Here is a 23,917-nt window from a genome sequence, read left to right as displayed (position 1 = left end):
CCACAAACTGTCTCCTTTCCTGCTTTATTTTTTGGCTGACCCAGGGGTGGAGAAATAGAAATGGCTGGCTGGATGCTCTTTGATCTCGATCTCTCTCACACTTTCTGGACTCACTGTTACGCTGCTGTCTCCTGACTGGAGGACCTGTCTGGACTTTAAGTGAGATGAGTCCTCTCCAGGAGGGGAGGGGGAAGAATCCCTCCTGCCATATTTCCTCCTGACTTGTGCTCAGGATCCAATCCACCCCTCCCTCAGCTTGACTGACAGGCTCAACAGGGAGGGAAATGCCTCCAAGCATCAGCTTGGAATAGGAGGGAGGGATGCTGCCTGACACTCCTCCCCCTCCCCTCCTGAGTTAACTAGACTTGGGATGAATATGCCACAAAGTATTCTTGAAAGATTCTCATGGAATATATATATATATGAGGAAGGAAATTCCAAGAATATCCTGCCTGACTTCCAATTATTCTCAGAATGTTCTCTGAATAATTCTCATGATGTGGTTACATTTTTAAACCCACAAAAGTTAATCTGCATCTTTTGGCAAAAGTTAATCTGCACCTGTTGGCAATGACCAGCTTAGCACCAGGAATTAGTGTCTCTCAGCAGGGGAGTTAAGGCCATGCCTTCTCTGGAAAAGAAGTTACTTTCTGAAAAACAGAAATGGGTGGCAGCTTCCACAGGACAATTGCAGGGCAGAAAAGGCAGAGCTCTTGAAATGCATCGTTCCCTCAATATGCCTTAATGGCACACATTTGCAAGCAAAAGGAGGGGGCGCTCTTTTTCAGTGGGTGACATGTCCTTTCACCTAGCCGAATCATGTGGTGCAAAGCAAAACACACACACACATCCCAATGTCACAGTATGAAAGGACCTTTTTAATTTTCCTTCCAAAAAACCCTGGATGCATAACTAACAGACTCCTTCCATATCAAGAGACAGGACTATCAGAGCTACAGCAGTTCATGGAGGTGCTGTCACACTGAAGAAGGAATATACTTCATACACAACAACCCTGTGAGGTAGACAGCCCAACTTTGGCCCACCTGCAGGTGTGGGACTCTGGCTGCCATCATGCCCTGCTGTCATGGGCAGTGGAGTCCAGCCACAGCCATTGAGCCTCAGGATGGCTACCCCACCCCTGACCTGGAGCATGGCTACCCAATTTGGCCCTCCTGCAGGTATTCAACTCCCATCATGCCCTGCTACAAATGACAATAGGATGATGGGTATAGGAGTCCAACCACAGCTGGGGACCCGCAGGGAAACAATAGAATTTTAGAGTCATAAGGTACTAATCTCTTTGTATAAATCTGAGCATGGCCACACCACAGTCTTCGGAGCAGTGGGAAAATAATCCATGTGCAATTCTCCTTCTCAACCACTAAGCTAACCAGCCGACCTTGAGCCAATTCCATGCTCAGATCAATTAAAAATCAAACTGATAATTTTAAAAAAATTATTCTTACTTTCATATCTTAAAACAAACTGCCTTTTTCAGAGAAGGCATGGTTCTACCTTCCCTGGTGCTAATCTGGTAATTGCTGGTAACAATCAGCATCCATTCATATGTAAAAGAAGACACATCTAACCTTTCATGGGATCATAATTGTGCCCTGAAGCCATAGGACTTGACGAATCTGAATGTTGCCTGTCTTTGATAATATCTGTGGTTGAGAATTTGCTGGTGTAGTTTTATTCTTTTAGCAGTTCTTTCCTGCTTCAGGAGCAGAACATTTTGGGGAGGAAAAAAAAATAGAATTGTAGAATATTATTTTCCAAGTCTAGAATTAACCCAGGCATCTTAAGTCATCCGGACATCTGGGAGGCCTCCCGACCCAGCTGATGCAGTCCTGGGTAGCCCAGATCCCCTACCCAGGCAACAAACAAGGTAGGAGGGGAAAGGAGTCCGTCCTACCTCACTGTTGGTCATCTGCAACACCACAGCTCTTGGAACGGCTGCTGGGAGTGGTGCCTATCCACTCCCTGAGCAGTGCATTGTGGGATGCGGGAGGACTTCCTCCTCTAGATCCCACTTTGGAGTTTGCCACCATGTCGGTTGCATGGACGTGTGAGTGGCAGAGCCCTGAAGAGTCCCCAATCATCTTGGTGAAGGTAGGTAGGATCCTGCCTTTCCTCCCAGCCCTCCCCTTTGGTTGTGTGAATGACGTGTGTGTGTCTGTCTGTGTAAGTCTCTGTGTGAGTGGGCATGAGTGATATTATTTGCACAGGAGCAAGAGAAAGGCTGTACCAAGAATGTTTGGTGTTTCACCATGTTCTTTGTCCTTCTGCAGCAAAGAGATATGGGAATGGGGGGAGGAGAAGGAGGTAAGAAGGTGGGGCAGGGGGCCCCTATTTGGCCCCAGGGTCCACTCCCACCTTGCTGTGCTGCTAGGCTGACTCTGCCTCTCTTATTGTCTTCCAGTGATGATTGGGATGAACAACTCCACAACAGCGGGGCTAGCGAGTGGCCAGTGCCAGCCTAGCGACCCCATGCAATTCATCCTGCTGCCCGCCACGTACTGCCTGGTGCTGTGTGTGGGGTTGCCCGGCAACATAGCGGCCTTGCTTGTCTTCCTGCAGAGTGGACGTGTGAGGAAGGCTATCCGCATCTACCTCATCAACCTCACGCTGGCCGACATCTTCTTCAACCTCACCCTGCCCTTCTGGATCCCCTACTACCTGGCTGAAGGGAACTGGGACCTCCCAGAGGCCTTCTGTCGCCTGGCCGGGGCCGTCTACTACCTGGCCACCTACAGTGCCATGGCCTTCATGACACTCATCAGCTTGAACCGCTACTGCACCGTGGCCAAGCTGGACCTGGCTTTGAACAAGCCCCAGGGGGCGCTAGTGGGCTGCATTGTGTCCTGGGTGCTGTGCTTCGCTTGCGCTGTCCCCTCCTTGGCCACCCAGCAGACCCACCTGGCAGGGTCCGTCAGCACCAAGTGCTTTGAGCAACACTCGGGACGCAGGAGTTATGCCTATGCCATGGTGGGTCTCTTCGCGGCCTCCTTCCTGGTTGTGTTAGGTGCCTACATGTCCATCATGAGATCTCTCTTGGCTGCAGCGGGTTCCTGCCAAGGGGGCCACCGGCGTCGGGCACGTGCCATGGTCCTGGGCATGTTGCTGGTGTTTGTGGTCTGTGTGGCTCCCTATCACCTCTCCCTGGTTCCCTGGGTAGCTGATCGGATGTCCAGTTCTGCCTGCAGCACTCCATCCTTCTTGGACAACCTTCACATGCTAAGCATGGCTCTGCTCAGCCTCAACAGCTGTATTGATCCCCTCATCTACTGCTTTGCCATCAAGCGTTTCCGGACCGATCTGTGGACGATGGTGCGGAAAGTTGTGCGCTGCCTCCCCCTCCCCTTGCCGCCACCATCGCCAGCCCCACTGACAGAAAACCGAAGCCCACCCAATGTCAGGTCTTCTTCCTTGACCTCCTCATAGCGAGGGAGAAGGTGATATCCATCCACCCAACCACCCTCAGAAGCAGCGGTTTTCGCCCTCTTCTGGACTCCAGGCTTTTATCTCCAGGCACATAGATTCCATAGAGGCTGTCTATGGACAGAAAGACCACTTTGGACTAGATACTGTCCTGGAAGGAGCAGCCAAGTTGGATTACCAGGTGGAACCTGCTGCCTAATGTCTGTGTGGAACTCACCGACTGAACTGTGTGTGATGAGCATGGACTGTCAGATCTTTATGATCAAGGGTTGCAACCGTGGTCAAGTACAATGATTGGAGAGCTGAAGCACATGTTTTAAAGAGCACCCAAAAAACCTGCCAGAAACAGTGGCCTGGTTCACACTATCTGTCAAATCGAGGTTTAATGTGGGTTACTAGAGTTTGCATGATTGTATGAACCCATGCCAAGGTGGTTTGTGGCCCAAAATGAAGCTCAGATTCTCACCTTTATGTGGGTTCTCACAACCACGCTAATGCTGGTAACCCACATTAAACCTAGGTTTGACTCTCTGTGTCACTATATCCCCACCACAACTGTAACACACCAGGCTTGTTCATACAATGATAAACAGGGTAGGAGAAGCATCCTACCCAAGTCCGGAAGCTGTGCACACTCCTGTTTTCTCACATGAGTGTGAGTAAAAAACAAGGTAGGAGGCATGGACAGAGATAATCTGTGTCGGGCCTTCCTCCTGGCTGTGGGAGGGCCCGATTACACACCCAGTTGCGGAGCTGAGAAGACTGAGGCCCAGCCGCACCACTCCTGGGTACAGTCAATGTCAGCCAGGACCTTCCCTGGTTGCCAGGGAGAGCCAGGAACCAAGACTGTGGGTGGGCCAGCAAGTTGCCTCCTGGTAGTGAAGAAGAGAAGGCAGAGCCTCAACAGCCGGTGAGATGAGCAACAGCTGAAGGAGGGAGGAGGGAGGCAACTAGATTGGAGAGGTTGATTGGGATTGCCCGGATTGCAGGGGCTTTATTTAAGGCTTGGATGGCCAGGGATGAGGAGGTCAGGAGAGATGGGAGTGACTGGACCCTAGAGACCCCCGTTGAGGAGCGGTCTGACCCCTCTCCCTGATGGCTGGTGGAGGAACAGGGTGACCATTAACCCCCTCCCTAGCACTTCTGAGGCCACTTCAATAGATTTTGGACAGGAGCAGAGGAAGGGAGGCAGTTGGAGACGGTGGCCCGAGGCAAGTGCATGACAGTCTGCTAAGCTGGGTAGGAGGGCTTTTCATCCTACTCTCTTAAAGAGCTGGGTAGGACATAGTGCTCCTTTCCAGTGGCCACGTAGCAGATGATCACTGCCTCGCTTCCGATCTTGTTTTTTACTCTCACATAGGAGCAGAAAACGGGAGCACGCACAGCTCCTGTACTTGGGTAGGACGCTCCTCCTACTCTATTAATCATCATGTGAACGAGCCTATCATGTATCCTCCCGCTGGTTAACTAACGAAGTTAGTTTTCTCATGGGGTCATTTTGAAGGGTGTCCGTGTGTGCGTGCTACCCCTTAAAGGGATTGATTTGGTCTTGGGGTCTCCCGTTGCTGACCTTTCCTTTAATGGGTAGCTCCAGTTATCATGCCATTCTGGTGCCCGGGGGAGAGAATTCTATCACCAAAGGAGCACAGAATGTAAGAATTGGAAGGGACCTTAGAGGTCCCGCTGCTCAGACGACAGCATCCCTGACAGATGGCCATCGGTCGATTGGAAAATTATTTGAGAAGGAGAGCCTACCACTTCATGAGGCTTAATGTTCCCCTGTCTAACGGCTCTCGCAGATTAAAAAATATCCTTCCAGATGTCTCACCTAAATCTGCCTCCTTGTCATTTCAACCCACTGCTTCTAGTCCTGCCTTCAAGAGCAACAAAGCTTGCACCTCCTTCCACGTAAAATGTGCCGTCAAGTCGGCGTCGACTCTTGGCGACCATGGTGCCCTGTGGTTGTCTTTGGTAGAATACAGGAGGGGTTTACCGTTGCCTCCTCCCACACAGTATGAGATGATACCTTTCAGCATCTTCCTATATTGCTGCTGCCCGATATGGGTGTTTACCAGCTGGGATTCGAACTGGCAATCTCTGGCTTGCTAATCAAGTCATTTCCCCGCTGCACCATTAGGTGGCTCCTCCTTCCATGTAACAGCCCTTAAATACTTGGAGGTGGCTACCATAACTCCACTGAGAATCCTCTTCTCCAGCCTAAACATATCCAAGGCTACCACTTCCGATGAGTCTGTACTCGCTCCCAGGGAGTTGGTGGGTGTGGTCTCAGGAGGTAAAGCGATTGGTCAGTCCTGTGCTTTCATCATTTTCTGGGTCTGCAGGGGGTGGGGGGTGGGAGTGGATGAGTGAAGAACTGGCAAGAGGATCCCTGGGGTCCAGGAGGAATTGATGGGCAGCAAGATCCAAGGAGAGTCAGCAGAGAATGGTATAGAGGCCTTCCGAAAGGTATAGCATTTCCCCCGGGAACCGGACACAAGAGATTAAGCAGGGATTAGGCATATTATGCTGTGTAGGGAAGCAGATAAAAGGGCCATGAAAGAGGGAGCTTCAGTCATGAGAGGGCTGGGGTGAGGAAAACCCTCTCCGCTGCTCCTGTTTCAGTAGTGGGTGTCAAAGGCACTTAAGGGGGGGGGGGAGGAAAGGTTGTGCCATTGAGTCAGTGTCGACTCCTGGTGCCCACAGAGCCCTGTGGTTGTCTTTGGTAGAATACAGGAGGGGTTGACCATTGCCTCCTCCCACACAGTGTGAGATGATGTCTTTCAGCATCTTCCTATATCGCTGCTGCCCGATAGAGGAGTTTCCCATATTCTGGGAAACACACCAGCTGGGATTCGAACTAATAACCTCTTGCTCGCTAGGCAAGTCATTTCCCCACTGCACCATTAGGTGGCAAAGGAGCTTGAAGGGGTGCTGTGTTCCTATCTCCTCATAGAGGGCTCTTTTCTTGCAGATGCTGTCCTTCCTGCTCTTCCCAGAGCCCCTTGCCTTCTGCTTCCTCGAGGTGTCTCCCTTTCCCTCCTCTTTTGCTCGTTTCAAGTGCTCACGAGCGTCTCCACCACATGGCCTAGCCGTGTCATCAGCAGGTGTGAGCACTGCAAGAGATTCCCCTTTGGGGGTGGGGCTGCTCTGGGAAGAGCATCTGCATGCCAAAGGTTCCACGTTCTCTACCTGGTAGCACCTCCAAGATAGGGCTGAGAGAGACTCCTGCCTGGAATCTTGGAGAAGCCGCTGCCAGTCTGGGTAGACAAAATTGAGCGAGATGGACCCAGGTTCTGACTCAGTAGAAGGCAGCTTCCTACTAGGTTCCTATGACACTCCTAACAGCAGGGGCATACCCACCATTGGACACCGAGGTTGGGGGGGGCACCACAGTGCCCCTTCCCGCCTCCTTCACCCAGCCAGCGAACAAAGAGCTCACCGACTGGGAGCACAAGGTGGGCGTCTTTCCTGCCCAAATGGTGCTTCATTCAAGCTTCCTTCCCTGCCTTCTTTTGCCTCATTCCCAGCAAGGCAGAGAAAGGGGCTATTCCCACGATCAGGCAAAATTGGGCTAGGGGAGCCTAGCCCGATTTTGCATGATCGTGGGAGCCACCGGGCTCGCAGGCGAGCCTGGTGGCTCCCAGGCGGTTAACCCGCCTAAGTAGCCCTCCCCTTAAACCAGGTTTGTGGAGCGAGTGCTCCGCAAACCGAGGTTTTTTAATCGTGAGTAGCCGTGGTGCGGCTCCGCGCCGTGGTTACTCACGGGTAGACCCCCGGAGGGGAGGTGAAAAGCTGCCTCCTGGCTCCGGGGGTCTCCCCAGTATGCCCCCCGCGCTTGCGCAGGGCATACTGGAGCTTCTGGGGGCCACGTGGCCCCCAAACTCCCCAGCCCCCACCAGTTCCGTCACGGAGCTGGCAATCGTGTGGGCAGCCGATCCGGCCGCCCAGGGCTCCCCCTTGCTTGTGTGCGGCTTAGCCCGCTCTCCCCACTCAGCTTCGCAAACTGGGTCTCACGGATTGCGAGACCCGGCTCAAAGCATCCCCCAGCCAGGCAGTGCTTGAATGTAGCCCTGGCTGGGGAGGATTGGGGGAGGGACTGAGCATCCCCTCTTTGTTCTACTGGCCATGCTCCCTGCATCTGATGTTGACTCGGGGGGGGGGGGGAATGGTTGGGGTGCAGTGTGCTGGGGGACACCGTTAGGATCTTGTGCCCCAGCCGTCGGTGAGCTCCTGCAGAGAGGCCTTTACATGCAAGCTCACATCCCTTTGGAGATGCGAGAAGCCTTTGATTTTGAGGTGTGTGTGTGTGTCTCATTGGCCCATTGCTGCTTCCTGGTTGCTGAAAACCTGCCCTTAATGTGCCCCACTTTGAGGCTCGGGCAAAGAAAAAGAGATGGGTAAGGTGGCAGAAGGTCAGGCTAAAAAGAAATAAAAATCATGATGTGTGAGACCCAGGAGGAAAGGACAGAGAAACGGGGGATGTATAATCTTGACACAAGAAGATGGGAAAGGAATAGGGTACTGGCTTACACTGGCAATATGGAAAGCTCCTCTGTGCAGACGCCCGATAGGAACTCCGGTGACTTATGGTTGCCCAAAGATGGATTTAAGGGTCAGCATTGTGGGGCGGGCGGGGGGAGAGAGTCACACCACTAGGATGACTGGTTGGACTTTTGATCCTTTTTGAAAAGTCAATAGAACTTAAGCATCAGGGTCTTCCTCAGACCTCTTCCCATGACTAGTGGGCCGATGGGGTTTAGGTCCCTTTTGGACTTCCATGGAAATTGTGGAACAATCCATTTGCCCCTGCTAGCTGGCCCCTGCTAGCTGGGCCAAGAGGCACCTTTTAAAGTGGTGACTCTCTTATGTTGAGCAGGGGGAGAGTAACTGGCCCTATCTACCCCCAGCATAGCATCCCTCCAGTGGCTGTTGCTGGTGTCTATCTTATATTGCTTTTTTAGATTGTGAGCCGTAAATAAAAAATCTTAAGAATAAGAATAATGGCTCCCATACAGTAGCACACAAGGCATGTAGGTGGCTGGAGCACCACCCAAACTGCTGCATCTGTGTAAACACTGCCAGAGTTGCATAATGAGCAGTTCTGCTCTGTTGTAAAGTTGTACAAACACAATTGCTTGATGGAATGCCCCTTTTTTCTAAGGAGCATTGTGCTGGGTCACACAACTGCATTTGCACAGCCTTACAACAGCGTGGAAATTCCCTGTTGCACAACACCATTGCCAGTGTTTGCAGAGGCACAGCAACACGGATGGTGCTCCAGCAACCCACATTGCCTTGCTTAGTATGTGAGCCACCAAGGATAACCCAAAGTGAAGGTGTGAAGGAGTCCTAACCAAACCCTCTTGATGAGCATATGAGGACAAAGCTGGGCAATTTTTTCTTGGGTGTGGGTGCATATGCCGTAGGAACATAGGAAGCTGCCATATACTGAGTCAGACCGTTGGTCTATCTAGCTCAGTATTGTCTTCACAGACTGGCAGCGGCTTCTCCAAGGTTGCAGGCAGGAATCTCTCTCAGCCGCATCTTGGAGAAGCCAGGGAGGGAACTGGAAATCTTCTGCTCTTCCCAGAGCAGCTCCACCCCTTAAGGGGGAATATCTTACAGTGCTCACACTTCAAGTCTCCCATTCATATGCAACCAGGGCAGATCCTGCTTAGCTTAAGGGGGCAAGTCATGCTTGCTGCCACAAGACCAGCTCTCTTCCCAATGGAATTGACTTCAGTTTGGTAAAGAGAAGGCAGACGGCATCACAGGATGCAGACATCACTAGAATGAGAATGGCTGGCAGGCCAGGCTGGCATATGTTTGCCAGGGCTAGGAGGGCTAGGAGTGGACTCAAAACACATTGCCCAAGCCTTCAGAAGCTGGGGCTGAAGCCCAGTTCCTGGAGTCATTGCATCTCTTTGGAAAAGCCACTGGCTTTTATGGGCCCCGGCAGCTTTGCTGACTTTTTGTTTCAATCCTTCCTGCTAAGATTGGTCACTAAGATTGGTCACAGCCCTTTCCTGTCTCTGTATACACTTTCCCCTTCTGTTATGAACACAGGAACATGGGCAGCTGCCTTATATCGAGTCAGAGACCATTGGTCTATCTAACTCAGTATTGTCTGCCCAGACTGGTAGAGGCTTCTCCAAGGTAACAGGCAGGATTCTCTCTCAGCCCTATCGTGGAGATGCTGCCAGGGAGGGAACTTGGAACTAGGGATGTGCAAATCAATTTGAATTTGAATAGATTCAACTCAAATCTGGGTGATTCGAGTGATTCAAATTCTAATCAAATCACCCCTTAAAAGGGCAATGTGATTCAAATTCGAATCGAATTTTCAAAATTCGATTCAAATTCGATTTGAGAGCCATTAGGCACATTTTAAAAATATTTCATGCTCCCTGAGTAGTTAAAAAAAGGCACCAAAACAGGGTCAAATTGATTCAAATTTGATTTGAATTTGAATCAAACTTTTGGACCAGATTCAAACTCGATTCAAATTCAAAATAAATTTTTGGAATTCAAATCAAATTTGAAATGAATCAAAAAATTCATTTCATGCAGATGGAATTCATTTTGCAGACTTGGAATCCTCTGCATGCAAGAATGAATATGCCCTTCCCAGAGTGGCCCCATCCCCTAATGGGAATATTTTACATTGATCACACATAGTTTCCCATTCAAATGCAAACCAGGCTTAGCAAAGTGGACAATTCATGCTTGCTACCACAAGACCAGCTCTCCTCCCCACCAGACTACCCCTAGATATATAGGAACATAGGAAGCTGCCTTATACTGAATCTGACCATTGGTCCATCTAGCTCAGTATTGTCTACACTGACCAGCAGCAGCTTTCCCAAGGTTTCAGGCAGGAGTCCTTCCCAGTCCTGCTTGGAGATGCGCCAGGGATTGAACCTGGGACCTTCTGCATGCCAAGCAGATGCTTTACCACTGGGCCACGGCCCCATCCTCACAAACCATTGCTTGCTATGTGCAGCTCACTATTCTGTTCCAGGCTGAGCCAGGGTCTCCATGAGCTCATCCGGCCCCAGACAGCTCCGAGGGCTGTGCAACATGGCCCCCCCTGCAGATGTTGCACTACAGCTCCCATAATCCCTGACTGCTGGGCACTGTGGCTAGGGATTGTGGGAGTTGTAGTCCAAAAACAGCTGGAGGGCTGAAGTTCTGCAGCCTTGGTCTACATCCTTCTAAAGCAGGCTTGCTCAACTTTGCCCCCCCAGCTGTTTTTGAACTACAACTCCCATAATCCTCAGCCACAGTGGCCAGGCTTATGGGAGTTGTAGGCCAACATCTGTAGGAGGTCCGAAGTTGAACAGCCCTGTCCTAAAGTGTGGTCTCCCCAGAACGGGACACAGCCTTCTGAGCCATTTTGGAAGGGTGGTATATACAGCAAATAAGTAAGTAAGTAGAGCATTAGTAGAAAGTAGTGGAGCCAGGCAGAGCAACAGGGCTGGGTAGTGCAACCCAGGATGATTGTGCTCCAGCAACATCTAGCAGCAGAGGGTCCGTCCTTATAGTTGCTGCTTAGGCAAGGTGAACTGACCCCACCCCTTTCCTTGGAAGGGCTCTGTTCCTTAAAGGAGCCTTCTCTGAGTCCTTCAGGGTTGGCTCTGCTGGCAGGAGAGCTGGTCCTGTGGTAAGGGAAAGTGTGCCGTCACATCGATTTCGACTCCTGGTGACCACAGAGCCCTGTGGTTGTCTTTGGTAGAATACAGGAGGGGTTGACCATTGCCTCCTCCCGCGCAGTGTGAGATGATGCCTTTCTGCACCTTCCTATATCACTGCTGCCCGATATAGTACCAGTGGGGATTCAAACCGGCAACCTTCTGCTGGTTAGTCAAGCATTTCCCCGCTGAGCCATTAGGTGGCTGGTCTTGTGGTAGCACACATGAATTTTCCCCTTTGCTAAGCAGGGTCGATCCTGGTTTGCAGTTGGATGGGAGACTACATGTTTGAGCACTGCAAGATGTTCCCCTCAGGGGATGGGGCCACTCTGGGAAGAGCATCTAGGTTCCAAGTTCCCTCCCTGGCAGCATCTCCAGATAGGGCTGAGAGAGACTCCTGCCTGCTGTGGTGTCTTTGGTTAACCCATTCCTTGATCCAGGCCAGCTTTTGAATGGGGCTTTAGTTATTTGGATTCCAGTCCCGGAGTAGAGGCGGGGCTAACAAACAGCCAGCAGCAGGAGCCCGGAAAAAGCAGTCCGCACTAGCCTCTCTGTACATAATATCTGTCTCATTGAACCATCAGTATTCCTGATTCTACTCCACTGTCTTGTTCTTGCATACCACAACTCTTTCCCTTGGAATCTACACCTGTTACCCCAGAGAAGCCGCTGCCAGTCTGTGTAGACAATACTGGGCTAGATGGACCAAGGATCTGACTCAGTAGAAGGCAGCTTCTGATGTTCTTATGACATTGGGGGCCTGCACTACAGCTGGCAAGACCTCAGGTAACTCCTCTGAGTTGGAGCACAAAGGTAGGGCCTTAGGATTAAGGTGTGTGTGTGGAAGGGGGATGCTGGCTTGAGCCCCCCCCCCCGGGTTATTCTGGTATGGGAGGCCCCAATGGCAAGGGGGTCACCCAGAGTCTGGATCCTATATTGTCCCCACCCTGTCTCAACCCCTGAACGCTTCCCCTCATCCCCCAAGAGTGGGGTGTTGGTGATGGTCCTGGTCAGCTCTTTCCTCTGTCTGCTTCTCCTGGCAAGCTGAACAGTTAGTTTTTGCCATCTTTATGTTTGCAGATGACACAAAATGGGCTGGGGGTGGGTGGGTGGAGCTGATATTTTGAAAGACATGAATAAAAAAATTGAAATTACCTTGACAGAATGGAAAACCAGGCTGAGACTAACAATCAAATTCAGCAGACACAAATGTAAAGTTCTGTACTTAGGAGAAGAAGAAGAAGAAAATTAGATGACCAGGTATAGGATGGACAATGCCAGTAAGAAATGATACTTTTCCTTTATTCTGAACTAAATCAGACTTCAGGGCTGCTCAGCTTCAGCCTTCCTGCAGATGTTGGCCTACAACTCCCATCATCCCAGGCTACTGGCCACTTTGGCTGAGGATCATGGGAGTTGTAGTCCAAAAACAGCTGGGTGGGGGCCAAAGTTGAGCAGGCCTGCTTTAGAAGGATGTAGACCAGGGTTGCACAGCTTCAGCCCTCTAGCTGTTTTTGGACTACAACTCCCATAAACCCCAGCCAAAGTGGCCAATAGCCAGGGATTATGGGAGTTGTAGTCCAACATCTGCACGAGGGCTGAAGTTGTGCAGTCTTGATGTAGACGAACCAGAATGCGTTCAAAGAAGGGCAGCTAAGATGATGAGGGTCCTGGGAAGCAAGACCTGCCAAGATAGGTTGAAGGAATTGGGTGTGTTTAGCCTGGAGAAGAGAAGACTGAAAGGAGACATGATAACTGAAGGGTTGTCACTTAGAAGAGGGTGATAACTTGTTCTCTGCTGCCCTAGAGGGCTTAACTTACAAGAGGACAGATTTTGGTTGTATATCAAGAGAAACCTCTTAAGGCTAAGAGCAGTTTGAAAAGGGAACCAGTTATCAGAGGAGTGCCGAGTTCTCCCTCACTGGAGGGCTTCAGATAGAAGCTGGACAGCCATCCATCAGGCATGCTCTTGCTCTGGATTTCCTGCACTGAGCAGAGGGTTGGACTAGATGACCTCAAAGACCCCCTCCAGTTCTAGGATTCGATAGGGCTGTTAGCTGGGTAGGACAAACGTCCCACCAGCTTTGGGAGCTGTGTACGCCCCTGATTTTCAGTTTTGTGTGAGTTAAAGTGAGGTTGGAAAAGCGGGACATGATTGTGTGAGAGGTGGGTGCAGGCTCTGACTGTGTTTTAGTGGTCCAAGTGGTTTAGTAGTGAGAGTGTTGGGCGAAAGCTGAGGAGACCCGAGTTCAAATCCCCATTCAGCCATGAAACTCCCTGGGTGACTCTGGGCCAGTCACTTCTCTCTCAGCCTAACCTACCTTGCAGGGTCGTTGTGAGGGTAAACACAAACCATGTACACCACTCTGGGCTCCTCAGAGGAAGGGTAGGGTATAAGTGTAAATGTCAAGTTTCCTCCTACCTTGGTAAGAGGAAAATGTTCCGGGTAGGATGCTGCTCCCAGAGTCTGCACCTGCCTCGATCACTTTCCTCTAACCTAGCTTACAATTCTCAAGTCCCTTTCTCCGTGTCGAAGAATGCAAGTAAGCAACCAAACACAAGATCAAAGGTCAACCGGGCCTTTGGCATGCTTCTCAAGCAATGCTCTGGGCCCGGAGTAATCAAAGAGTAAAGTTTTAATTATTATTATTATTATGATCATCAGTATTATTTCCCCATTACGGCTAAATTCATTACAATAAAAATGGAACCACATGGCACGGTCACTGTACAGTATTTTGTTTGTCGTACGAGTGGAAGGGGCTTCTGCCTCCAGGCACATTGCTAAGAACTAAAGTGTGGACAGAGGCAGAGATCCAGAGGAGACGGGTCTCTTGGTTGCCTGGCGTGGCATTGAGGAAAACAGGCCAGACACCAAGCAGAGAGGGGCGTGCTGGTCCCTTCGTGCCTCTAGCGATGGATGGGCCCCAGGTTATGGGAGAAGCCCCTGAGATCCACCCATTCCCAACAATACTAAGACATGAGGTTGTAATATCATTCCTTCCACTGATAGGACAGACTTGAACAGAAGATGAGAAGATTTGGGGCACAGCTGCCCATCGAGGAAACCCCCCTGCATGAACCCTGTTGAAATGAGGGTGCATTTCCCGTTCATTTCAGTGGGGATCATGCAAAAGGTCTTCCTCCCCGGTTGTGCCTGTAGTACCTAAGGCTGTTTGGGTTTGTTTTTTTTTTAAATTTAAAAAATGATCTTATGAGAGCTTCCATAGCAGTAGCCAATGAAATCATTTCCGAAAAAAATGGGAGTGGTCCAGAGGTTCTTCTGAATGAAGAAAAGTGGGGGACCAGTTTTCGTGCAGTTCTGTGTGTGTATGAGAGGGGAACCCCCATGGAAGGGAGTTCACAGGAGGGAAAACACAAGGCAGGTTGCTTGGGAAGGAGGAGAGGAGAGAAGGGGAGGGGAAGAGAGGAGGGGAGGGGAGGAAAGTGAGTGGGAAGTGCATCTCCTGACTGCTAGACAACTGTTTAATGTTTGTCCTCTCTAGGATCTAAAAAAAAGTATTAGGGCAGGGGTTCCCAACTTGAGGTCCTCCAGATGTTGGTGAACTACAACTCCCATCACACCCAGCATTGTGGCTGGGGGTGATAGGAGTTGTAGTTCACCAACATCTGGAGGACCGCGGGTTGGGAGACCCTGTATTGGGGTGAAACTAAGATCTGAGAGAATCTTGTGAACAAATGTGATTTTTAGGACTGCAGCCCAATTAAAGAAATAGGGGTCAATTAATCAAATGAGTTTCACTTGATTAATCAATTAAATCTGCATCAGTTTGCATACTGAGAAAGCAAGTGTCCTAAAGGAAGAAAAACATGCTTGCTTGCTTTGAGACAGTGCTGCCTTTTCAGTTGATTTAAAGGTTTTTTGGTTTTTTTTAAAAGGACTAATTGACTAAAGGTTACAGTCCAAGTGATCTTATGGGATGGTTTTAAAAATGAAGGCCTATTAGTTTTCTTTTGAAAATAAAAATCCAACAGATGAGATTTCCCTTACATGGCAGGGTTGCAGAAAAAGGGAAATTTGAGGAGCAACTCCTCAATTAAAAAAAAGAAAGAGAAGAAATACATTTTCAGAGTGGGGGGGGGGAATGTTCTAGGGATGGAGATATGCGTAGGTTGGTGAGGGAAGTTCAATAAAATGAGGTGAGGGGAAACTCCTCAAATGCTTAAGAGTGGATGGGATCTATACCTCTTTTATGTGGAAATGGACATCATTAGATTGCTACAAAAATGTTTAAAAAATTGGGGCAAGCTTGCCAACATTTTCAATTCTTAAAATTCAATTTATTTGTGGGGGTTTTTTTCCAAAGGGGGAAAAAAAAATACCCCCAGAGACTCTTTTTATGATTGGCTGCTTTGCCCCTGCTCCTAACCATTTTCCCTCTCATAAGTCAAGTTATTTGTATAAACATGCTGGATTTTTGTTTTGCAGTCGAATCTCACTATGAGGTGAAAAAGCCCACTAATGTCTTCAGGTTTAATAGTTGTATAACTGCACAAAGAGATGCAACTCAGGATTTCTCTATTAGGGGAGAAAAAAATTACAAATATTTGGGATGGTGGAGGATATGCACTCAGTGTAGAAGTTTAAGCCGGATGCCCTGCAGGTCTCTTTGTAGTGCTACAGTTTTGTGATCCAAAGTTTGTGTTCATAAAAAAAACCAAAACAGAAATATCCCAACCAGCCTTAGTCAGTAGCGGCTCATCCGAAGGAGCAAGGAGGGTATCAAAGGTTGCTCCTCTCTCTCCCGCCTCTCCTGAGAGCCAGGCTGCCTGCAGACTGACTATTCACCAGGTTAACCGCACAGCTCTACCTGATGGATGGCCAGCCTTCAGGCAGCATGGCTCTCGGGCAGGGCGGGAAAAAGAGGAGCAACCTTGGGCACCCCCTGAGGCTTCTTAGGACAAGCCCTTACTGTATTTGTGCTTTTCGTCACTCAGAATTGTTGAGTACAGAAGTGACATTAAAATCCTGCAGAGGAGAGAGAGACAGCAGCCAATGGAACAATGAAATACCACTTCCATCTTGTGCCCTGAAAACAGTTGGTTTGGGGAGCCCCAGTCAGCGCCTTGCTTACCCGTGTGATTTCCCAGCATCCATCAGGCAGGAAGCCCCAGAGTGTCTCTATTGTCCGGTCCCAGCACCCAGTTGGGAAATTCCCTCCCAGAATGCCAGGCGGTACACAGTCCGTGCCCCTGATCCGGGCCTGTCCTTGCTCGTGAACGTGTTGTGATGTCCAGTGTGTATCTTCCCAGGGCCCTTTCCTCCTTGAGAAAGAGCCTCTCCCAAGTCAGCAGCGGAGGGTGGGGTGTAAAAAAAGGGGGCTCCCCTCGGAAAGGGTTCACAGTGCAGGGGGCTCCCTGGTTTGAAGCCGCCAAAGGTAGCGCTTAGCTCTCGTCTCGGATGCTGGGTGGCCATCGAGCCTGACTTCCCCTATGGCAGGATACGACCTCCACCTGCCTCTCCGGGGGACAGAGGGGAATATGAGCTCTTCTCCCCCAACAGCATGGAACATGCTGGGTTGTGGGTGCTCCCTGGGGTGGGCTGTGTGAATGGGTCAGAAAGAAGGCGTTAAGGACAGGATAGCTGGAGGAGGAGGACCATCAGACCTACGACACGCTGATCTAAGATGTCACTGGGTTTCCCACAGCAACCATCTCTCTCTCTTTTGCTCAGTCCACTGACCCTATTCCCACTCTAGAAACCTCCCCGCCCCATAGATCCTCATCGCCCTCACAACCAAAAGGGAGCCCTATATGATTATGTAGGCTGCCCTTGAAGATGACGGATTGGACGGTGAGGAGATATATCAAAAAAATTACTGCCAGCCCTTCAGTGTCTTGGCTATAGATGTATGATTCCCACCCACCCCACCCCTGTTCCCGGAGAATTTCGGCTAATTTCTAAAAAGTCTCCCTCGGAATTCCTGCAGATGTTTTTGCCTGAGCAGGAACCTCCATACCCACCTCCAGTTTTTCCTTCAGGATGGAATTTGGCGGCGGCTTAGGAGGGTGCGGGATTCCCCCGAGAAATGTCACCCGTCTTAACTGGAAAATCTTTCTGCTTCCTTCCACATTTGGACAAATGTATCACCGGAGTAGACAGTAGAGGCTCATCCTAACGAGCCGGGGTGGTGGTGGTGTGGGGGCACCAAAGGAGTGTGCCCGGGTTACTCCGCTTTCTCCCGCCCCTACCGAGAGCCGCGTTGCCTGCAGGCTGCCCATTCGTCAGGTAGAGCTGCATGGTTACCGCGTTCACCCAAATGTAAGCCGACTCTGAATTTAAGATGAGCCTCTTAAAAGAAATAGAGGTTCTATACAGGTTAGATCTACCCCAAAGGAAGAGGACTCTGAATTTAAGAGGACCCCTTGATTTCTAACATGGAAGAACTTGGAAAAAACCGAGTCTCAGAGTCAGGTAAATACAGTAACTGTGGAGCTGTACCCGATGAATGGTCAGCCTGCAGACAAGGAGCAACCCGAGCTGTCCCCGTCGACAACCCCCCAGGTGTCTCAGGACAAAGTGCTACTGAGAGTGGGAGAAGCCACCAAATTTGCCCTGCAGCAGGCAAACTTGGGTAGGAGTCCTACTCTTGGGTTATGGTCTGACTCGGTATAAGGCAACTTCCCATGTTCCTCTGTATCTACACTATGTACAGTCATGCAGTTTATCCAGGCCATTCATGAATCTGCCACTGCCTCTGTCCCTGGCAAAGCCCTTAGATCATTGTGAGTTTCTCACTCCAGTTCCATAGGAACGTCTTCTACTGTACCACATGCAAGGGTGAACACCGCAAACTTCTGGGAAGTGCCAGGAACCCTCAAAGATCTAAAGTGATGCTTCTGGGGCTGGAGAGGCATGTCCTCTAAAGATCAAGAAAGTTAGTTGCAATGAATTTGTCCGGGTTTCCTCCCCTCCTCCCTGAGACAGGGAGGTGTGCCCAGCCAGCCGGTAGAGTGCAGAGAGAAGCAGGGGGCTCCAGATGCCAGGACAGCCCTGGCAATTACCTCTCAGAAGCCGGAGAGGATCCGGAGAGATGTGCAACAGCTGCTGGGGGGTGGGCAGGTGTCGCCCAAGAGGCAGCAGATGGGTGGAGAGGGACTAGCCAGGATAGCAGCTCCACCGCTGCAAGCAGCTGGAGGCATGATAAGGCAGGGGGTGGAGTTGGGGAACGAGCGCCCCGTGGAGGCCAGGGGTTGGGTGTCCAGGACACATGCCTGGCCAGGGGAGACAGAGCTGGCCGAAAGCAGGGAGGAGTGTCCAAGATGCAGGGCTTTATTTAAGGCAGAGGCTGCCGAGAATGAGCAGATCAGTCGGGACGGGGTTTGTGGGCCTGACCGTTTCCTGGAGAGGAGCTCAGGCTTTTGGCTCCCACTGATTGCGGGAGGAGGGGAGCGAATCAACTTCCTTCCTTCCCCAACTCGGAGGCAACGCCCGCGCCTATAATTCACTGCGAGAGAGCAGAAAGGACGCTTTGGAGAATTCCTCCTCCCCAAAGCTGGACAGAATTCCAAGAGCAGTTGTTTACTCCGAGAGCGACGTGAGTGGCAAGGGACTTAGCTCGGCCAGGTACAGGTATTGGGGAAGCCCAAGACTTCTGCGCACCTGGTGCAGGCACCAAATGCCTCCCCACGCTTGGCACACACCCTCTGCCCCCTCTTTTCTCCCTTTCAAGAGGCAGCAGTGGTAGTTGCTTCAAGGGTGGGCTGGCAGAGAGGGGGCAGGGAGTGGCCGTGGCATCCGTACGCTGCCTCTTGTGGCAACCGTCTCGCCTTGTCTCCTGGAAGGAGGCAAGGTGAACACACCTGGGGAACACACGGAAACCAAGAGGACAGAGCTGCTCTCTGCTGTTTTGGCCCTGTGGATGATATAGAAGGGAGAGAGACCACAACTGCGGTTGACTGTAGGGGTGTGCAGAAAACCAGCTACACCAGTTCAGTTTGGGTCTGAACTGGACCCAAACTAGACCAGATCAGTTCGGTTTGGCACCCCCTCAGACCCCCCCCCCCGGTTTGGGTTGGTCCGGGTGTGTGTGTTCGTGAATAATTCTATTTTAAAAATGTTCTTTTAATTTTCTACTTACCCCCTCCGGGTCATGACCTGGCCACGCAGAGATCCATTGGGCATGCGTGGCTGTCTCCTAAATGGCCACTGCAACAGAGGTGAGGCCCGGAACGGGCTGAAGACCGCCCCAAAAGGGCAATTTGAAACATAGTGGAGGCCGGCGGGAGGAGGAGGAACCTCCGGAGACACACCCCCATGGCCTCGGAGAAACCCCCTGGAGGGGGTAAGTACAACAACAATAATAATATATATTTTTTAAAAAAGAAGAAGATGGTGAACCCCCCGGAAGGGGGTGTTGGAGGGGGTGTTGGTCAGGTGCCCGACCGAACCGGGGGAGGTGGAGTTCAGTTTAATGGACCATTGAATCAAACAGATGTGATGTCAAACCTGTTCAACATCGAACCTGTTCGCACACCCCTAGTTGACTGTTGTTTTAAACTACTGCTATTGGAGAGGGGATGCACAAAAGCACCTCCAGTCCCATCCCATTGCTTTCAGTGATACTTAGTCCCCAACTAACATTTTCTGGATTGTGCCCCAGGAATTCAGGCCATGTCCACATGGAACGTAAACCTGATGGAGGATATTTATACATAAATAGAATCTAGTCCTCACTCAAGTTGAATTTATGCAATCGGTTTTGATGGGGAAACATCACCACGAGGTGATCATTCCATGCAGTTCTTCAGTTCTTAATTGTCCTCATTAAAAAAAAAAAATTGCCAAGACTCAGTTTCACTTTCACTGGGCTGGTTTCTGTGAAAAGATGTGACACAGATCAATGATAGCTTCTGGCTGTGCATGAGGAGGGCGATTGTAAAGAAGGTGTGGGGCAGGGATTCCCAGCCTGTGGGACTCCAGATGTCGTTGGACTACAACTCCCATCATCCCCAGCTACAATTTATTTGTATGAATAAATATGCCAGTCTGTGTAGACAATACTGAGCTAGATGGCCCTATGGTCTGATTCAGTATATGGCTATGTTCCTTCCTATGTTCCTATCCGCTCCCCAGTCCTCACCACAGTTTTTAGTAAGTGCAACCCTGGCTTTTTACCCAGGCTTTTATTTGAGTGCTCTTCCTGTTGCTGCTGCTCTGTATTTTATGGTCCTGTTGTGCATGTTTTATAAAACCTTTAAATTAGATTTGTATTTTTCTATTCCAATTTCATATTTTAAGTGAGTAACTTTTATAGTTTTCTGTTGTTCTAAATGTTTTCTAAACTGCCTCGAGATTGTTTTAATGAAAGGTGGTACAATAATGTAACCATAAACCAACAAATGATCAATATGAGGCATGCCACAGGTTCTGCACCTTTTGCACAAGCACACAGATGCTTGTGTGAATGCAACCCTGGGCTGGAGACATAGTGCAAGTAGATTACTGAAATGCGCTATATGTGGGGCTGCCATCGAAAGCAGTTGGCCCAAAACAGGGTCCCAAGATTATTAGGAACACAGGCAGCTGCCATATACCGAGTCAGTCAGAATTGTCTAACCAGACTGGCAGCGGCTTCTCCGAGGTTGCAGGCAGAAGTCTCTCTCAGCTCTCTCTGGAGATGCTTCCTGGGTTTGAACCTGGGACCTTCTGCATGCAGAGCAGATGCTCTAGGGCAGGGTTTCTTAACCTTGGGCCCCCAGATGTTGTTGAACTTCAACTCACAGAATCCCCAGATATGGCCTTTGTGGCTGGGGATTCTGGGAGTTGTAGTCCAGCATCTGGGGGCCCAAGGTTAAGAAACCCTGCTCTAGGGAATGTACTAAGATGAATGTCAGAGGATGCCCACTGAAAAGCCCTGGGTTCCTTCCAAAGGACCATGGAATGTATTGAATTTCTGAAGGGCCAATTGGAAGGAGGAAGATAGGAAGCTGCCTTCTACCGAGTCAAACCCTTGGTCCACCCACCTCAGTATTCTCTGCAGAGACTGACAGCAGCTTCTCCAAGGCTGCAGGCAGGAGTCTCTCTCAGTCTCATCTTGGAGATGCTGCCAGGGAGGGAACTTGGAACCTTCTGCATGCAAGCAGGCTGGTGCATCTCCTAAGGGGAATATCTCCCAGTACTGGGTATTCTGATCATATCATGCCAGGGCTTCATCAACGGCACTGGCTCCCAGTCCATTTCCAGGCCCAAGTCAAAGTGCTTGTTCTAACCTTTAAAGCCCCAAATGGTTTGGGATCAGGCCGCCTGGTTGAGCACCTTGCCCCATCTGTTTCTACCTGGACCCCGAGGCCCTGCTCCGAATACCCTGCCAAATAAGGTGAAGTGGGTGGCTACTTAGGTGAGGACCTTTTCGGTGGTGGCACCCCGTTATAGTCTCCCCAGTGACGGTCTCCTGCCATAATCACTTTGCTCTTTTAGACACCAGTTAAAGACCTTTCTGTTCACCAAGGCCTTTAGCAATAGCACTTAGCAATAGCAATAGCACTTACATTTATATACCGCTCTATAGCTGGAGCTCTCTAAGCGGTTTACAATGATTTAGCATATTGCCCCCAACATTCTGGGTACTCATTTTACCTACCTCGGAAGGATGGAAGGCTGAGTCAACCTTGAGCCCCTGGTCAGGATCGAACTTGTAACCTTCTGGTTACAGGGCGGCAGTTTTACCACTGCGCCACCAGGGGCTCTTTAAAAAGGGTTCTGATTAGTCAATGGTTGTTTCATTGTTTTGCTTTGTGAGCTGTCCAGAAAACAATTGTTAACAATTAGGGCTGAGAGATACTCCTGCCTGCAGCCTTGGAGAAGCTGCTGCCAGTCTGTGTAGACCATACTGAGCTAGATGGACCAAGGGTCTGACTCAGTATATGGCAGCTTACTATGTTCCTAGATATGGGGTGCCTAACAAATAAAGTTGTTGTTAGCTGTTATCTTTATTATTATTAGTGCAGTGGGGAAGTAACTTGCCTAGGGAGCAAGAGGTTGCTGGTTCGAATCCCCGCTAGTATGTTTCCCAGACTATATATATTTTTAATAGGCTCGTCCACACGTTGGGAAATTATTAATTATTATTATTATTATTATTATTATTACATTTATATCCCACTTTTCCTCCAAGGAGCCCAGAGCGGTGTACTACATACTTGAGTTTCTCCTCACAACAACCCTGTGAAGTAGGTTAGGCTGAGAGAGAAGTGACTGGCCCAGAGTCACCCAGCTAGTTTCACGGCTGAATGGGGATTTGAACTCGGGTCTCCCCAGTCCTAGTCCAGCACTCTAACCACTACACCATGCTGGCTCTATGGGATGCCTATATTGGGCAGCAGCAATATAGGAAGATGCTGAAAGGCATCATCTCAGACTGCGCGGGAGGAGGCAATGGTCAACCCCTCCTGGATTCTACCAAAGACAACCCACAGGGCTCTGTGGTCACCAGGAATCGACACCAACTCAATGGCTCCTGCTGGCCTCTGTAGATAAATGCTGCACCCTGGGAAAGAGATGGGGGCGGTGGCTATAGGGTGTACCCAGATGAGGGTGTGACTGTGGAATGTCCCCATACAGGGATGTGGCTATCCAGCACACTTCTGTTCTCCCTAGACACAGGTACAATAACTACAGAAGAGGGTCCCTGCCCATCTCCCCTTGCAAAGTGCTGATGCAGAAGATCACCACGTCTGCTCTAAGAACATAACCGGATTTACCCAAATACAAGATGACTCTGCATTTAAGACGAGCCTCTTGAAAAATAGGAGTTAAATCCAGGATATACCTATAGTTACCCCCAAAGGAAGAGAACTCTGAATTTAAGACTCCCCCCTGATTTCTAACATCAAAGAACTTGGGGAAAACCTAGACCTGGGTTCAGGTAAATACTGTTTAGGATTGTGCGGAGTAATTAAAGGTGAGGCCGCCATGGGTGGTGAAGAGCCTTAGAATTGGCAGGAGGAGGAGAGCTGGTCATGTGGCAGCCTTGAATTGAATTGTCCCCTGTGCTAAGCAGGATCTGCCCTGGTTTGCATTTGAATGGGAGGCTATATGTGTGACCACTGGGATATCTTCCCCTCAGGAGATGGGGCCGCTCTGGGAAGAGCACCTGCATGCTTGCATGCAGAAGGTGCCACATTTGGGCCCTGGGTATTTAAGAGAACGTCTTCTTCGTCATGAACCCCACCGCCCATTGAGATGATCAGGAGAGGTCTGTCTGCAGTTGCCACCGGCTCATCTGGTGGCTACTCGGGGATGGGCCTTCTCCACTGCTGCCCCAAAGCTTTGGACCGCACTCCCTGCTGAAATAAGAGCCTCCCCATCTCTGACAGCTTTTAAAAAGTCTTTAAAGAGGCATCTATGCACCCAGCCTTTTAATTAAATATTGTTTTAACAATTTTAACGTTGTTTAAATGTTGTTTTAAAATTTAAATTGCTGCAGTGTTTTAACTTTTACTGTATCATTTATTTTGTTTTAACCAATGTTTTAAGTTTTCTGTGGTCATTTATTTTAACTAATGTTTTAACTTTTTGTTTGTTTGCTTTGTTGTAAGCAGCCCAGAGACATGAGTTTTGGGCGGTATAAAACAGTGCTAAAAAATGTATTTTGCCTTCCTGGCATTTCCAAGATAGAGCTGAGAGAGATTCCTGCCTGCAGCCTCGGAGAAGCCACTGCCAGTCTGGGAAGACAATATTGAGCTAGAGGGTCTGATGCCAAGGGATCCTTTGCAATATATATTTGCTTGGTGGTGGTTTCACTGGATTTCCTTGGCAG

General features: G+C 49.9%; 1 protein-coding gene across 1 annotated transcript; it reads left to right on the top strand.

Annotated features, from left to right (window-relative positions):
* Positions 1-2,052: 2,052 nt before the first annotated feature.
* Positions 2,053-3,447, top strand: LOC128333248 (platelet-activating factor receptor-like). The gene is made up of 2 exons (XM_053268518.1): positions 2,053-2,119; positions 2,426-3,447. Exons 1-2 carry the CDS (start codon positions 2,053-2,055, stop codon positions 3,445-3,447), a joined length of 1,089 nt encoding a protein of 362 aa, XP_053124493.1.
* The last annotated feature ends 20,470 nt before the right edge of the window (positions 3,448-23,917 follow it).

Source organism: Hemicordylus capensis, chromosome 7 (assembly GCF_027244095.1).
Source record: "Hemicordylus capensis ecotype Gifberg chromosome 7, rHemCap1.1.pri, whole genome shotgun sequence".
In the NCBI taxonomy this organism is placed as follows: Eukaryota; Metazoa; Chordata; class Lepidosauria; order Squamata; family Cordylidae; genus Hemicordylus; species Hemicordylus capensis.
The sequence above is the reverse complement of the archived record's forward strand: the minus strand, read 5'-3'. Positions and strand labels throughout refer to the sequence as shown.